Raw genomic sequence first — 18225 nt, forward strand, 5'->3', positions numbered from 1 at the left:
GCGATTTTACTAGACAATTATATTGGACTTCTATTGAACTTTCTATTAGTTTTTGGCCGATTCTATTAGCATGTTCAATAGGAAATATTCGCTCGAAAGAGTCAATAGAATTATATTTTACTATACAACTCATTCTATTGAGAGTTTTTGTATAGAATCCCCTGGGTTTAAATTTTATATTTTTTTGTTTGATTTTCTTGATGAAAAGAACAGAAAAATAGAATGAGAATAATCCGCTAGATTCGCAAGATTTTTCTATTGTTTTTTCCTACGTGAGCGTAAAATTGATACTCAATCCATTAGAGATGAGGTGAATTCCTCCGGAACATCGACAGCATTATTTTCATTTTATCATGTTACGGTTTCATTATTATTCAACACACGCTCATTCCAACACAAAAATCATTGGCTTCTGCTGATGTTCGGCAACCTGAGTAATGCTGTTACACGGTTCTAGGAACATTACTGTGATATACACTAACAATGGGCATTCCTTTTAAACCTCCGCTGCACCGTTTTTACAGCAACAAAAATTTAATTTGTCATTAAATATCGAAAATTTCAGAAAATTTATTAATTTCTTCTCGAAGTTTCATACTTTTTCATCGTTCAACCAAAATATAACTTATAGTGGTAGACTTTGCTGGTTTAAACCGAAAAAACTCCAACAATTTGGTGCAGAATTCAATATTTACTCTTCTAGTGTTGAGATTATTCATGTGTTAATTACTCCTGTCACTTATCGAACTAAAATCCATTAGAGTTGAGCGCAATTCCCTTGGAATATTGATATCATCATGTTCATTTTATCGTGTTACAGATGCCTCCGATGCTGGACCTTTGGAAGTACCGGGGATGCAATCCGTCCAGTATAAAACGTAAGTGCTCGAAAATAATTTATTTATAAACCACAGTTGCAGGGCAATGTGGTCAGCAGTTTTAAATAAAAATGAAGGTAGAACGGATTGGACTTGTTCGTATGCAATGGTCTGAAACAACCTAAAACTGCACTCTCTAGTGCGTCTGGCTATTCTCCATCATCTGATCTAATCGGCAAAATATATTCCTACTACAGCATTCGAGGGTTTTCATGAAGCTGAAACTAGTGCAATATTCATCACCGAAAAATTCATTTTAGAGAATTTTTAACCACATTTTAGATAACCACAAAAGTCCGGTAAATGTAGTCTGGAATTTTCAGGACAGTGACAGCGAAAACGGTTTAGCGTGGAAAAATAATGAAATTTCAGATTTCACTGAAAATTCAATGTAATTTGGCACAGAATATTCATATCAAATTGAAAATTCAAATTATTAGCGAAGTGATAAAACGAGATAAGTCAATTTTGACTATTAACCAGTTTTCTATCAATATCTCGGAATCTAAGGGAGATAGCGAAATTTTCGTAATTGCCTTTGTTGTAGCACTCAATTGGCTCCACAAAAAAGGTTATAACAAAAATTTCGCTCTCTCCCTTGGATTCCGAGAAATTGATTGAATACCGGTCAATAGTCAAAATTGACTTATCTCCTTTTACCACTTCGCTACTGAAATAAATTAATGAATTGTCGTCTTTATGCTGATTAAAATTCATGACTTTTTTCCCCCTAAAACGGATTCAGTGTCACTGNACTAGACAATTATATTGGACTTCTATTGAACTTTCTATTAGTTTTTGGCCGATTCTATTAGCATGTTCAATAGGAAATATTCGCTCGAAAGAGTCAATAGAATTATATTTTACTATACAACTCATTCTATTGAGAGTTTTTGTATAGAATCCCCTGGGTTTAAATTTTATATTTTTTTGTTTGATTTTCTTGATGAAAAGAACAGAAAAATAGAATGAGAATAATCCGCTAGATTCGCAAGATTTTTCTATTGTTTTTTCCTACGTGAGCGTAAAATTGATACTCAATCCATTAGAGATGAGGTGAATTCCTCCGGAACATCGACAGCATTATTTTCATTTTATCATGTTACGGTTTCATTATTATTCAACACACGCTCATTCCAACACAAAAATCATTGGCTTCTGCTGATGTTCGGCAACCTGAGTAATGCTGTTACACGGTTCTAGGAACATTACTGTGATATACACTAACAATGGGCATTCCTTTTAAACCTCCGCTGCACCGTTTTTACAGCAACAAAAATTTAATTTGTCATTAAATATCGAAAATTTCAGAAAATTTATTAATTTCTTCTCGAAGTTTCATACTTTTTCATCGTTCAACCAAAATATAACTTATAGTGGTAGACTTTGCTGGTTTAAACCGAAAAAACTCCAACAATTTGGTGCAGAATTCAATATTTACTCTTCTAGTGTTGAGATTATTCATGTGTTAATTACTCCTGTCACTTATCGAACTAAAATCCATTAGAGTTGAGCGCAATTCCCTTGGAATATTGATATCATCATGTTCATTTTATCGTGTTACAGATGCCTCCGATGCTGGACCTTTGGAAGTACCGGGGATGCAATCCGTCCAGTATAAAACGTAAGTGCTCGAAAATAATTTATTTATAAACCACAGTTGCAGGGCAATGTGGTCAGCAGTTTTAAATAAAAATGAAGGTAGAACGGATTGGACTTGTTCGTATGCAATGGTCTGAAACAACCTAAAACTGCACTCTCTAGTGCGTCTGGCTATTCTCCATCATCTGATCTAATCGGCAAAATATATTCCTACTACAGCATTCGAGGGTTTTCATGAAGCTGAAACTAGTGCAATATTCATCACCGAAAAATTCATTTTAGAGAATTTTTAACCACATTTTAGATAACCACAAAAGTCCGGTAAATGTAGTCTGGAATTTTCAGGACAGTGACAGCGAAAACGGTTTAGCGTGGAAAAATAATGAAATTTCAGATTTCACTGAAAATTCAATGTAATTTGGCACAGAATATTCATATCAAATTGAAAATTCAAATTATTAGCGAAGTGATAAAACGAGATAAGTCAATTTTGACTATTAACCAGTTTTCTATCAATATCTCGGAATCTAAGGGAGATAGCGAAATTTTCGTAATTGCCTTTGTTGTAGCACTCAATTGGCTCCACAAAAAAGGTTATAACAAAAATTTCGCTCTCTCCCTTGGATTCCGAGAAATTGATTGAATACCGGTCAATAGTCAAAATTGACTTATCTCCTTTTACCACTTCGCTACTGAAATAAATTAATGAATTGTCGTCTTTATGCTGATTAAAATTCATGACTTTTTTCCCCCTAAAACGGATTCAGTGTCACTGCCCTGAAAAATAGTGGTCAACCGTCCACTATGAAATATGAAATATGAAATTTCATATTTTTTCCAACAGTGTGAGACATTTCTCGGGCCACGTGAGTTGAAATGCCTGGGAGAATTAATCGATTAAAGAGTAATTATAAATACTTGTCCCAAGTAAATATGCTTCAGATACTGAGCTGTTTTCCCGCTGTATTTTCCAATTCCCCAGCGAACAGTATCCCAAAACAACTAGAAAATTGTTGTACGAATAGTGAAGCGAGTACGTGTGTGGGCAGGCGTGCTGAACGCATCATTCCTGCATACACGTAACCTTTGGCTGAGTATCTATACATTTATTTTTTTTGCGTCATGTTTTTCAAGCATTAGCCGCTCAGTCAAACGGTCCTTCGATCGCAGTCAACGCTCAGTGCTCTCCTCGCGCGCGTTTATTCATCATCGATTGCAGGGGGGGAAAACAGTTTTTCCTCGCATACGAGTGTCGCGTGAGGCGAATAAAATGTGACGGGAGGGGACGGAGAGTTAAAACAGACACGTGATGCACTCTTGATGATTTTATCAATCAGAAGGTGCTGAATATTCTGTTTTTGTTTATTCACTTTTTATTACGTTCGGAGTACTAGCACAGCTGTCACGTGTTATTTATACCCATGTGTGTCGTGAAATTATTTAACTGTTGTTTCTTTGAAATCATGCGAACAACTGGCATGAACCAGTGCACATCTATTCGCAGGGGGGGAATGATCGATACAATGAATTTAGATTTAAATCGAATTCTTGTATCACGCTTGGCTGAACGCAGAAGCCTGATTACACTCACGCATTGACAATTGTGCTCATCTGTAACGGATATTGAGCGTGCATTCCGGAAGAGCATGGATCGATAATAATCGGATAAAAAATCAAAAGTTGATCGAACTGCAAGTGGAGCAATCAATTATCCCTGTAAAAACGTTGATACAGTTAAAACAGTGCCATTAATGCGAGTAATTATTTGTTATTTGTTGCAGTGAAGAATTTTAACGATGCTATCGTATATGCTACCAACGGGAGACAAGCCTCCACCCGGAGAAACCCAGTCCTGCAGTCGTCTAACTCGAATTCAAACTCGTGGAGATCATCAGATGACGCGCAATGGAATCAATAAAACATCACCAACAGCCACTACGATGATTACGACGACGTTATCCACGAATAGAATTGATAATGACGGCAGTGATAATCGTTTGGGGAATGAGATGATTGGTGAGAGCCCCAAGCACAATGGTGGAACAACGACTACGAGAAAATCGACACTTCATACCTCTAGGATAACCAAGGATGATAGTTTGCACAGCATCAATAGTGAGGCGAGCACCGGCGGCAGTGACAGGAAGTCGAAAATTGCTAATGGCGCCAAACACGCTAGTCTCAAAAGGTAAATGTCAATCATTGATTTATTTTATCTATTTCATTCATTTTATTTGTTTTATTTATTTTATCTATTTTATTTATTTTGTTTATGCTATTTTTATTTTATTTTATTTACTGATTTTACTAAGGGGCGTAGCCCCCTGCTCCCGTCGCTCGTCAACTCCGGGGAGGGTCCCCCCCCCGCTCGCTTCGCTCTCCCCCCCCGCAATCTTTTTGAGTATTGTATAGTCTGGTTGAAAAATTGGATGATTGAACCTCATCAAATCTACAATATTCCCCGTAATATCAAATGATCTGAAAATTCCACGTCACATCCCCAGGACGACTCCCCATACATCACAACCCACGTCACAATTCTTTCATTTCCTCAAAACTACCATTTCCACTCTCGAATCGAGATACCCTATCCCCATCTATTTTCCATCCTCAACCAGTGACCGAAATAATAGTTTAACGTTCTCGCACACACGCGGATAAATTGCGCAACAACGGCAATTCAACAAGCAATGATATTGCGTGCTGGCGTGAATCATGTAGCCGAGGAATTCTCAGTGTCAAGGCTCGAAAATAGTACTTCTTTTATCATTCTCTCGTCAGTTCCCACGTGGAAGAAGAAGGGAAAACAATACACTGAGAATAGCCTCATTAACAACTCAACGTTTATAAAGAAGAATTGATCCATCTCCTTTTAACCGATATTTGCAATACATTCGGTTACGCAATGTTCCATGGAACCTTGATTCATGTTTCGGAATTCCTGACAAATCGAGCACATTACGTCACGCGACGATTAAGAATCCAAAGTTCTTGATTCCTGTACCCAACGGTTCTTGAATCCAATATCGTGGCATTGGAAACGGAAACTTTTTTTTCTGCGTCAGGAATTTTTCGAAATTCCTGAAGCATCGAGTGCATTACGTCTCCCTAAAATCCCCTTGTTCCCCTTAACTCAGCGCGTCCTTTTTCTTCAATTACAATTGACTGGCTTACCGAAAAAATTAAAAAAAAAAATTGACTTTGTGAATTGACGTATCTAAAAAAATACAGCAGTTTTTAGAACAACATATTTCCCAAAATTCCTGAAGAAAACAAATTATTCCGGACAGATGAATTATTTTTCCCATGTTAAATGAAATTGCCGTGACGCGACGTTGCCGGAAACTCGCTAACCGCGCCCGGGTAGTGCAGAGTGAATTCGGCAACGCTAAAGCCTAAGTAACACGGCGGGGAATCCCCGCGGAGGTGACCCAGTCGCAGGAGCGCATTTGGTGACCAGACTAGAGTTTTAGGGATAAAAAGTAAAGAATTAATAAGCTTTATAAACATATCCGACTGAAAAAAAACACAAGAATCGAAAAAAAATTCTGGTTTTTAGAGACAAAAAGTACTAGATTCCAGGGAAATTTTTCTAGGAAAATTTCTGACTTTCACCGCAATCCAGTACCCTTGATACTTAGATCAAGGCGCTCTGGCTCTGGAATCAAATTACAAATAGAAATGTTTGAATGACAACGGTTCTTATTTTAAGAACTCAAAGTTCTAAAAATCCACTACCATGGGATTGGAAACCATAAACTTTTTTTCCCTGCGGATGCAAAGTCCCCTAGAGTCTTCAATAATATTCGCAAATTCTCGACGCATCGTCACCCCAAAATTCCCTCACTCTCCTTAAGATAAAAATTGAAGAACTAATAAGCTTTGTACGCATATTCAACCGAACAAAAGCACAAGAACCGCTGCATCAAAGAATGCACGCGCTTAATCATGATCAAAATAATGCGTTTCGCATTAATGTCGAGAGACTCGTCTCTGAATCGTTGGCTCGGAGCGCCAAAAACGCCCACGCGCATCATTTCTCTCCAACAAAGCCCAACAATTATAATTATAAAAACGTAACCACGGAGAGATCAAAATGCCGTCATGTTTAAACATGGGCGTGATGGAGTTTTCTTTCTTTTCATTTTCTCTCCATTATTTTTGTTACAAGCTCGTGCCTTTTTTCATATTGTCCATCTCGAGGGCTCCAATTATCACACGTGAAGCATGATTTTCAAACTGGTGTGTGGGCGGTAAAGGTTTCCAGGTACATGACTATTTATATACCATCCAATTATCCTTGAGTCCCTTGGGCTAATGTGGATTTTATAAATCCTTCACGTGACTCCAGTTCCACCAATTAAACTTGGGCTTTAGCACATTGTAACGCGTGTTTATGTGTGTGGATAGCTGCTTCACTCAGGGTCACTTGGATTAGCCCGTGTGATTAATGGGTGTGCCCATTTTCAATGGATTTTACCGTAAAAACATAAGATAACTGGTGGAGAATGTAAAGAAAATCATGTGACAGTGGACGACACTGCATAATGCGTTATATTAATCTCTATTTGTTTTATAAAAATCCCATTTCTCTGGACACGATCCAAAAACTAAACTGCGCATCTCCTCCTTTCTATTTCAGTGGTGTATTTTTTTATATGAATTTTCCCATGCTCAAGAACTCAAGCGTGCACTGGGACTTGTCACCTGATTGCAGACAGACACAGCTCACAATTATCACGCACTAACGAGTATTCTATTAGAGATTCATGAAGGAGAGTCGTTATTACCTGATAACTCGGGCTCGGCTCGTACGCGATTCCATTTGACCAACAGTGAGTCCATTTATACACTCGCCTACTCAGCCAATTTCTGTTAACTGCTTGCAGACTAGGGTGATAATATCAGTGACCAAGTTTTTTTTTCTCAGTCGATGATCGCGCGAGGACTGATGAGACTGCTGAGAGTCATTTGATCGTTTCATTGAACTTATTCTGTTCTGTTCTGTTCACTTCCAATTAAAATTTATTTTCCGTACTAAGTCTCACGATTTCTCTTTTGGGAATTGGTACTGCGTACTTGCCAAACTCGAAGGCTTGAAAATTACTACGGAAATGTATTGTTCAGGCTGTTGCGATGGGATTTTATCACTCGTGTGGTTGGCGGTCCTCGCCTTCGGCTCGAACGCCATCTTCAGTCGAGTGAAAAACCCATTTATCTCTTCACTGAGTTTTCGAAGAATATCTCCGAATCTAAAGGAGATGGATAAATTGTTGTAATGACCTTTTTTGTAGATATCAATCCGCTCTGCAGAAAAGGTTATGACAAAAATTTTGCTGTCTGTCTTAGATCCAGAGATATTGATGGAAAATTGACAAATAGTCAAAATCCACTTGAACCGTTTTACCGTTTCACTAGGGAAATGTACTACACTGAGAAAAAAATCAGCTCTGTCGAAAAATCATGTTCCATGGAAGAGATCTTTCGGTGTGTTGAATCAATTTAGCTGTAGACATTAGAGAAAGTTTCCAACAGGACATGATAATTTCTTTAAACTAATATCTAGTAGATAAATAAATTAGTTCTGTAGAGAATTATATGAGGCTCCGGTTACAACAAGTGCATATGATTGGGTAGTATATGTATTTATCGATCCACTAAACACCCATAATTTTCACGGAACAAATTACAACTCAGAGAAAACCTGAATTTTTCTCCCACAAAAACGGTAATTAGCAAAACTAAATAATTTTTCGGGGAATAATTTTCGTTTTTTTTTGAAAATAATATTTCTTCCGCGTCAATATATGGGATTCTCTCGCGCCGAATGATCGTGGTACAATAAATTATATGTTTTCCAGCCGACAGTTCAAATCCTTCCAGAGATCACGAGAAAATTTAATTTCTGTGAAAGATCTTAAATTTTATTTCAAGTTTGTTAACTCTTCGTGAGTTTAGTTTTTCGGCAGAACTAATTTCTTCTCTCAGCGTGAACTTCTTCTTCATTTCTCCTGTTCTGTTCACTTCCAATTAAAATTGATTCCTGCTGTTTCCCCCGGAGTGTTCGCAGTTCCTCGAGAAAACCTCCGGTCACTCCTAGACCTCTCGTTTATATCCTTTTTAACGCTGTTTTACGCCTTGTGTTTATGATGCGAGATGTTGTCTGGATCCGTCGAGGATCGATAGGGCTTGGTCTACATGGCCTCGACCCCGACCTACCCCTAACTGTCTCCCAGACGCACGTCTGGATTTTCACCTTGAGACTATTTGCCGCCGGCTATTGAGGAGCATAAAAGCGAGAATAACAAACACAATGGGAATGTTGTTCTCCTCTCGTCGTTCGCTCAATGCGCCATTGTAAATTGCGCAATGTTTTTAATTGAGTGCGAACTAGGGGGGGATGTACACTGCATCCGGACACTGCGTCGTCATTTGAGGTGACACAATCCCTCCGGTTCCCCTTCTTCGCAGTTTAATTGAACACGTGACTCCCGATAAAGGATTTTCGTTCGAATTTGCCGCTTGTGTGAACTCCGGGCGCGTGGCGCCACCTCCTGGGGCTTTCCGCAGGGCTCGACACTCCTAAAACGTTCTGTCGGTAAACTGAATGAGGCGGGAAATTCAATTTTTTTTTCAATTTCGGAGGGACATGTCTTTATTTGGGAATTTTAGTAGTTAAGCTCCACCTGTGATGTAACGGCACTGGATACCCGTTTCATTCTGTGGTTATCATCGCCATTTACCTGACACGCGATAGGAAACCTGAGGTTTCCTGAGAATATATTCTCTGCGGCTTTCGTGCCACCGCGACCCCCACTCATTCAAATAAAATGTATTGATGTTAAAAAGTTTTTAATGTCATGACTGGTGAATGGGCGAAATAATGGGCGAATAATGTTGAATATATTTGAAAAATAATGATCTGCAGGAAAATAATATTTCATTACTGCATTAGTAGTTGATGTAAAATCATAGGAAATTATTGCTCTTGTTGTGAGAATTCCCTTCCCGAATCATAAAGGCTAATTCATTTTTCATTAGGTTAATCATGTTGAAAAAATTTTGATTACTGTTGGTATGGAATTTTTATTACTTTTATTATCGATAATGGCTGTTGATTGAATGATGAGTTAATAATTGATTTTTCATTACCGCGTCACTGGGTAGTGATAAGGAAATCAAATTACGTTATTGTTTATTCGTTAAATATCGGTGAAGTACAGCAGTCTACTGTCGACGACAGGTTCGACCGGATCGCACTGTCGATTTGGATTTTCTCGGTTTTTGGATTTGTGAAGAAAATGGAGTAAGAGAAATTTGAGGGAATTTATACGTAATGAGTATCATTCCATTTGCAGTTTGTGACATTGAGAATTTTTTAAAGTGTTTTGTTTTCATGAATAAATAATGGAATTTGCTGAAAGCAGGCGATAATTTTCTATCAACAAATTCTTTCACAATTTTGAGAATTATTATTCTAAAACTACTATAATGTGTTATACAATTCAATTGAAACAGTATTTTTTTTTATTTTTCCGCTTATCCAGTCAATGATTTCTATCATATTGTGATCAATCTAGATTTTTAAAAATGTTAAAAGTGTCCATTTTCCCCCCCCCCCCCTCCACCCCACTGATTTCCTCATGAACATATTGAATTAAACGAGACTTATCACGAGAAAAAATTATAAAAAGTGAAATTTCGATTGACAATTCCAGCATAAAGTCTTTTAATACTTCATGATTTATTTTTTGCACAGGGTATCCTTTGGATCGAGCAAAGGCTCCATGGTTGAGACACTGGTGTACGAAACCCCGGTGCAGGAAGAACCGGAAATCAATCACTTTCCGGAGCATAATGGTCGGCTCCCGATGATGCCAGTGCCAGACACTGAGTAAGTAATTTATTCACGCACTTTAAAGAGATCAGTCTTGAAATTTCATGCAAACGGAAGAAAAGATTTTGATTTTCAGGGACATGTTCATCCATAAAATTCAGTGAATTTGGTACTAATTTTCGGTGACATCGTCATTAATTTCCAAGGAAATGTCACTGATTTTTCATAATTCATTCCGTAGTGAAGCGGTAAAACAGTTCAAATCAATTTTGACTATTAACCAGTTTTCAATGAATATCTCGGAATCTAAGGGAGGTAGCAAAATTTTTGTTACAACCTTTTTGGCAGCACTCAGTTCGCCCTAGAAAAAAGTTTTTTACAAAAATTTCGATATCTCCCTTAGATTCGGAGATATTCCTCGAAAACTCGCCTGAGAACTAGCTCGACTTAAATCATGTTACCGCTTCGCCACTGATTTTTATAAATCTGTCGCCAAACTTCAGTGACAAAAATAACTGACGGTCAAGGTTATTCTAGTCACTACCCACTATCACCAATAATTGTTGACAGATATCTAAAAATCAGTCACAAATCCCCGGAAATCCATTTTTTCTGTTTACAATTCCGAAATTTTTAGCTCTACCAAATTATCGAAAAAATCTCCGCCACACTGATAGAAAGGATTAGTCATAGTTAACAAATAGATTTGACTGAAGTCTAGGGGCTATTCGGTCCCACCAAATGTTCATTAATGAATAGTTAACGAATGCATATTTTCGGAGCCTTGTTTGACTCGACTTTCACCTTTCAAGTGAACCATTCGTTAACTATCAACGAATATTTATTTGGTCATATCGAACTTTACCATTCATTAATAATTAACGAATCTCGATTGAAATGAACGAATCAGTCTATCCGTGCAATATTTCATGGACGAGTGCGTCCCGACTGTCTGGAAAATTGTCTTTCGACAATCTAAAAAAAATAATCGAGTGAATAATGTCGCGCCGCGAAACACCCACATGTGGCAATGATGTACGCACGTGGGGTGACGTCATGTGGCACACCTAGACCCAAAATAAATACGTGAGGGGGCAGGGAGGGGGGTTGTGTGTCGTTAGAACATCGATTAGAATTTCTGACATTCTTTCAAAAGAATTTCATGGTCAAGCGGCTTCCCCATAGGCATTAAAAAAAATCTACAAGTCACGTCTAGCGAAATGCGATTTGATGCCAGCCAACTGCGAAACGAACCACAAATTGCGTTACCAATCGCCAGACGTATTGAATTTTCATTTTACGGTTACATGGTAACCTGTTTCTGAGTATCGTGTGCCGTCTGTTGGCCACAATATATGCATCAAATGTGTACACCAGATGTGAGGAGGAGAGAGAGTAATGTGCGAGTCTCTTACCCCATTCCTGTATCTGAAATTTAAGAGATCTATGTATTCTTCTCGGTGTATCACGCATGCGGGACACGTACACGAGTCATTAATGGGATCAAACGTGATAATGAGTAGTGAAAGACAGACTATCGGGGTCCGAGGGGGGACGATGTGTGGGTGGATTGCCAGCCGGTATCTCCATTCACATCTGAAGACACTCGTATAATTTTGTTTGTCTGGAGGGAACGACGGAGAAGATAAGGCGGGAGGAGTGGGAATTTTAGGGGGTCTGAGACGCAATACAAGCGGGTTCTCTTGTCGAAAATAATACGATTCATCCGGAGGGAAATAAATCGGTAAACACGCCACTGGGGAGCATGGAATAATCCAGAGGATGCATTGAAGCTGAAGACAGGAGAATTCAAGATATTTGAGGAGATCAAAGTACTTTGGCTATTTTTTCTCGAGTGAAATGATTTTCTACTTCCGTAATTGAATCAGAGCTGAAGGTCTGAATTGCTGTCGCTGCATTTGCAGGTCTGAATTTATACCTCGATATTAAACCGTCAGAAAATATTTGAAAGATCTAAAAAAAATGAGAAAGTCTACGTATTCATCAAAAAAATTAAGTTTCCGAATGTTTGAACAATTTCAATGATTTATTTATAAAAAACCATTAAAAAAAAAATAATTCTGTGCAAAATGGAATTTTAATGACGCTGAAAATGAATGAATTGTTCTCATACCGTTTAATTAATAAATTTTATGATTGAAAATGATTGAATTTATAGTGTTCTCTGTACCAAACTCTAAAAGATAATCCTATCCTAGCATAAATTACCTAAAAAGAGGGATGTCTATAGCTGCCCCTACACTCCCCTGACCTCTACACAAGGGAAATAATTAAACTAATCAATGCACAAATAAAAAAATTCGGAGGCGCACTAATTACCCCTCAAACCCCTCCAAGTTTGACCGAGCAATACCCCGCGGATAATACAGAAATCGAACAGCTGAATTAACTGCCCCCGCTGCTTGAGACTGATAAAGAGAGCTCCATTCCCCGATAAACTCGAAATGAATTGTCGCTGTAGTTGAACTGTTGCCGTCGCTGCAGGTTTATAATTAGCCCCTATATCGAAAGTGTTTTTTGGGGCGTGCCACGTGCACTCGGATCTTGTTTACAGGGCTTTTTTTTATCTGACCCTGGGGTCATACTTGTGGAATTCAGACGGAGGGGATACGCCCTGGAGTAAAAATACTACACAACTTTCGAATAATCTCTTCCACTTGTAGATCCAATTCCCCAGAAATATTCATAACCATCCCCAGCCAATTTGTCCCAGAATTTCGATTCCTCTTTCTCTCAATGCTCTCATTGTTCTTTTGAATGTTCAAAATGCCTTCTACGCATGTGTACAAAACTTGACATTACCCATTTCGGCTCAACTCGGCAATATCCGGCCGGCAAGACAGAAACGAATAAACCCGAACGCAGGCGTGGTGGGCAAACGAGACGACGCGAGGTAACCCCATGCAACTGAGAACTCACCGAGAAGCATTTAGTCCTCGTCGAGCCCGGTTTTCGGCCTGACAGCAGTAGCTAAACTCCACTCGTACAGACTGACAATAACTCCACTCCTCTAATTGTTTTATTTTCCACCAATTTTCCATCCCCATTCTTCGCCGTCGTTCCACCTTTTTCGACCTTATAAATCCCCCACTACTGTTGCGTTTCATTTCGCCTAGTGCGCGCATCTCCTCGCTCGTTCTCTCGGTCTTCCGGTCATTTGTCACTGTAATACGGGTTTTTAATACGTACGCACGCAGGAGACATCATTTCACGTTGATAACGCGAGTTCTGTGGCGAGATAACAAGTGCTCTTGATTTTTTACCTGTGGCCTGCTTTATTGGATTACATATACCTTCGGAGGTAAAATTAATATTATTTTGTTAATTTTTGGGATGTGAAGGGCTTCGTAATTTACTTTGAAGGCTTGCTCCACCGGGAGATTGTAATGCTGCTCCGAAATGATATTTTGACGTTTACTCCAAAACGCATTTGCTCCGAAATGCATTTGCTCCGAAATGCATTTGCTCCGAAATGCATTTGCTCCAAAGCGTTAGGACGATGGATTCCGACCGTTGGTTTTTGCCAGGTCAATTCAATCCCCCTCTTTCTACCTAGCGGTCCCTTTCATTCCAGGACCCTTCTAAGCTCCTTCCCCCCACCGCGCATTCCTCAAAGTCATAAAAAAACTAGGAGCACGACAAAAAGTCGTTTTGATCCCTGAAATTTCTCGTTTCGTGATTTCATTGAGAGTAAAAACTTATTCGAAAGTCGATGGGAATTGAAGAGTAGCGTGACGGCCACTGGCCAGTTGGTATTCTCAACAATTAGACAATTGATCCTTTCTCCGGCGCGGACCCGGGTGAAAGTGCTGCGTCTTTCCGGTATCATTTCCAGTAGAAAAAGAGACGAATTAATTCGGTTTTCGGGGATTGGTGCTGTCACTCGCGGTTTTGGAATTTTCGGGGGATCGGAGGCCTAGAGAATTCTCGTGAAATGATGGTAGAATAAATGCTGATGGAACAGCGCCGGTTTCCAGGAGAGTTGCCATGGTAACCCGCCATCTTGACACATGTTACAATCCACTGTCCTCTCACCTCAGTTCCCTCCGGAGGAATATCCTGGGCCGAACGATGGATTAGAATAAAACAGGATGGGATTAGCCAGCGATGTTGTTGCACAAAAAATTGTAATGATCCGTTCATGTTTTGTCTGAAAAAAATTGGGGAACAGGATACGGGGCCCTCTGGCAATCAGATGATAATTCCTTTTCTCTAATGACACGGGGGGAAAAGGAGTTTGTTTAATGACATGTTCCGTTGGGTTAATAACACGAATCGATGAATTTCTCTGTTTCAAATCGTGGTTCTTTCATTGGGGGACAATTCATTAGGTGGAGATGACAAAGGTGAAGATTTGTTATCTTCAAGTCAATTGTTACTTCGGAAATTAATGGAGTTTGGAGTTTACATTCCAGGAGGGCAAAATTTCATTTGAAATTTTTTTATGTGATTATTACAATGTTATAAATTTTTTGAAATTTCATCATGAGTTTTCATGAGTTCGTGAGTTTTCAGTGGAGTGAGAGGAACATTTTACAAGTTGATTGAATTGTCAGTGGAACATGAATTTCCAATTTTTCCCCGAGTTTTCCTGATTTTTCTGAATTTTCACAGAATAATTGAACTGAAAAATCAAATACTTGATTGATATCCAGATCATTCGAAAATCACTGGAAAATTTTATTTCTCAATGACAAAATTTCTTGAAATGTCAGTGAGAATTAAACATGAAAATTAAACATTGACGCGGAAATGTTTTTCAATAAAAAGTACTTTTTGTGGAGAATATCTTACGATCCGTTCAGCAAAGACATTATATTGTGGATGCAAAAATTACGATTCCCTGTTGGGAATGCACCGAAGCGAGAATTTGCTGTACAGCGTTTGATCAAAATCATTCTGCTCCATACAGATCAATTCCTGGATATTGAGTAATCATTTACATCCGCTAGCATAATTTTTTAGGCAACTTCGGATAAATTTACGGACAATTATCCACCATTCGTCGGGTATTTCTCTCTTCGATCTGAAGTAAAAGAAAACTACGCAGAGAACAATTCAGTAGCGAAGTTGTCAAACGGTTTAAATCGACTTAGTTCTCAGCTGAGTTTTCGAGGAATATCTCATAATCTAAGGGAGATAGCGAAATTTTCGTATACATCTTTTTTGAAGCTCTTGATGTGCTCTACCGAAAAGGTCATGACAGAAATTTTGCTATCTGCGTTAGATTGCGAGATATTCTTTGAAAACTCATGAATAGTCAAAATCGACTTAAACCGTTTGACCACATTACTGAATTTCTACGGATGCCATTCAAAAGTCCCTAGCAAGACCGGTAAATATCCGGAAATTTACCGGTAAATTGTTAGCTGGGTAGAATCAAATTGCGTTTCACAATGACTTCATCTGTTTGTTAATTATCCCCCAATTTATTTCTCCGCCTATCTATTACCGGCTTACCCCACATAAAATTACACAAACGATAAACTCTCTTATCACCGGAAAAATTGGATCAATACATAAAGTGCCCCCATATGTTGTTTACTGGATAAAACCGACATACACCGAAAATAGCATCGTTACGTCGTCCCAAAAACTCGCACAGTCGAGGCTCTCTCGTGGAGGCAATCTGCTATTGGATGATGTCACATTGGAGGCCTCAAGGTCTCGTCGAGGTGCTATGCTGTTGGTGTATTTGCTTCAGGTGACGTCAGATCGTTTACATAGAAAAAACGAGCAATGAAAATTGAAAGGAAAAAACGGCAATGGGAGGAAAAACAATGATCGAGGAAGGCAAACCGGAGTTGATTCTCCAAACGTTGCTAACCCGATTTGCGAATTGTGCAATTCAATTGGGAGTTCTCAGGCTCCGAAGAAGGGTATACCTGGAGAACCAGTTCGCTTCAATCCTACCAAAAGGAGCAAAATGAATTAGAGAAAAATAGGATTTCTTTTTTATTGCGAAATGTGCTTCAGTAGCGAAGTGGTAAAACCGTCAGTTTACCATCAATATCTCGGAATCTAAGGCAGGTGGCAAAATTTTCGTCTAAACCTTTTTTGTAGGGCGGATCTAGAGCTACAAAAAAGGTTTTTATAAAAATTTCGCTATCTCCCTCAGATTCGGAGATATTCCTCGAAAACTCAGCTAGGGTAATTCGAGTTGAATCGTTTTAGCGTTTTGCTACTGATTTGTATTTGCAATTTTCACTGGGCATGCATTGGAGATTATCCTCAGCACGCGTCAGGCTCACACACGTGTGATAATGAATCGGGCACACATTTATATTCAAGGAACAATTCCAAGCGGTTTTTACAGACACACGTTGCAGGGAACCGAGTCCTACGGGATCGCCAACTGTATTCATTCACTTTTTTTTCTACTTGCTTACATGACGCGCATGAAGATCACGCTGAATGAATACTGTTATAAAAAGGCGAGGAGGATGAATGAAATTTTATTTAGAAAACGTCTGGTATATATAGTCCGGGTCAGATCTGATGGAGATCAACTCTGAAATCGAGTTAAATCGCGACCTCGCACTCCATCGGCTACTGTTTCACGTCGAGCTATTTCGTTATCTATCCCTCTTGAAATTAAAACCCTTGGCTCCAACCACTGTGTTGTTATCGCACGCTGGAATTTATTGCTCGAATCAACTTGGAGTACTCAATCAAGAACATTGTACAATTAAATTACTGAGGAAGAATTTAATGGGAATTCATTAATTCCGCGAATCAATTCAAAGAGAGGAACAAGAGTTTTGATTTTTACGGATATGTCACTGATTCTTGGAAACATGTGACTGATGTCCGGGGACATTTTGCTGATTGTGATTTTGCCAGTAATTTTCAATGAGATTATCGATAATTTCCAGGGACTTCGTCACTGATTCTAGGGGCTCAGCTCTAATTTTCAGGAATCTATCACCAAATTTCAGGGATAATAATCATTGATAATCAGGGCCTCTCTACGTTGTTAGAAATTTCTTTAATTTCCAGTGACGATTGCAATTGAATTCTCAATGTTGTGAGGTTTAATTCAATTTTAGGTTCCATCATTTATGAAAGTTCCCTTTCATCTCGAAATTTTAGACCTCATTCTGAAAATGGAATAGTAATTGAATGGAGTTTTCTATAAATTGAGAATTCCATGAAACAATAGCCTGAATTTTTATTATTTTCAATTATTTTCATTGTCATATGGACCGGGAAAAAGTGGAGATAAATTTCACGCAAATTTAGTGTCGTTAAAAATTTCAATTTTTTTAATTTTAAATTTCAGGAATAATTTTCTGTAATTTTTTAACAGTGTAGTCAGCGTCAAGTCTCACCAACAATTGGCGGTAGATTCCCAAAAATTAGTGACGTGGTCCTGAAAATCCATTTTATTTCCCCTTCGAGAAAGAATATTTCATTATTTTAAGCGACATGAATTTTCTGGTAAATCCAGATGAATTCAGCGTCTTGAATTTGAGTGCGGCAGCCTGTCAAGATGATTACGCGAGTGTCTGAAGAGATGTCTGCATTGTTTTTCTGCGAAGAAGATATCGTTCTAGCGTGAGAAACCCGCGGAGGAAGTCGGCGTCATTTTAACAAATTCCCCTGGTACTTCTCTCTCAAATAACTCGTTTTATTTTCAATCCAATTACCAACAAATTGGTCTCGCTCATTAAAGTTTTGGCAGTGACTATTCGCACCATTGCGTGAATCACTCCCGTACACTCCATACACTCCACGCATGCGTGAAGTTTGTGTGTTTCACGCAGCCGAATTTTCATACTGCTGTGTATTTCACGCAATTGAAGTTTCATACTACTGTGTGTTTCATGCAGTTGGCGTTTCATACTACTGTGTGTTTCACGCAGTTGTATTTTTATACACCTGTGT

At 38.7% G+C, this 18225-nt stretch overlaps 2 protein-coding genes across 5 annotated transcripts in view; one reads left to right on the top strand and one right to left on the bottom strand.

Moving 5' to 3' along the window:
• LOC107047119 overlaps positions 1-13353 on the bottom strand; it is a 75847-nt gene extending 62494 nt beyond the window's left edge. The window contains exon 1 of the mRNA XM_015269855.2: positions 13258-13353. The gene's annotated coding sequence lies outside the window, so the exon portion shown is untranslated. The remainder of the gene's footprint in view (positions 1-13257) is intronic.
• Positions 864-18225, top strand: part of LOC107047139 — a 37746-nt gene continuing 20384 nt past the window's right edge. The window contains exons 1-3 of one of the 4 annotated variants that reach the window (XM_015269880.2): positions 864-878; positions 4262-4668; positions 10240-10374. In XM_015269880.2, coding sequence (XP_015125366.1) covers positions 4277-4668; positions 10240-10374 — 527 coding nt within the window. In that variant the 5' untranslated portion in view covers positions 864-878; positions 4262-4276. Of the gene's footprint in view, positions 879-2441; positions 2503-3657; positions 3821-3851; positions 4197-4261; positions 4669-10239; positions 10375-18225 lie in introns of those variants that run through there. The other 3 variants (XM_015269877.2, XM_015269878.2, XM_015269884.2) reach the window with 3 other exon arrangements.

Source organism: Diachasma alloeum, unplaced genomic scaffold (assembly GCF_001412515.2).
Source record: "Diachasma alloeum isolate Michigan unplaced genomic scaffold, Dall2.0 Dall_scaffold_00183, whole genome shotgun sequence".
Lineage (NCBI taxonomy): Eukaryota > Metazoa > Arthropoda > Insecta > Hymenoptera > Braconidae > Diachasma > Diachasma alloeum.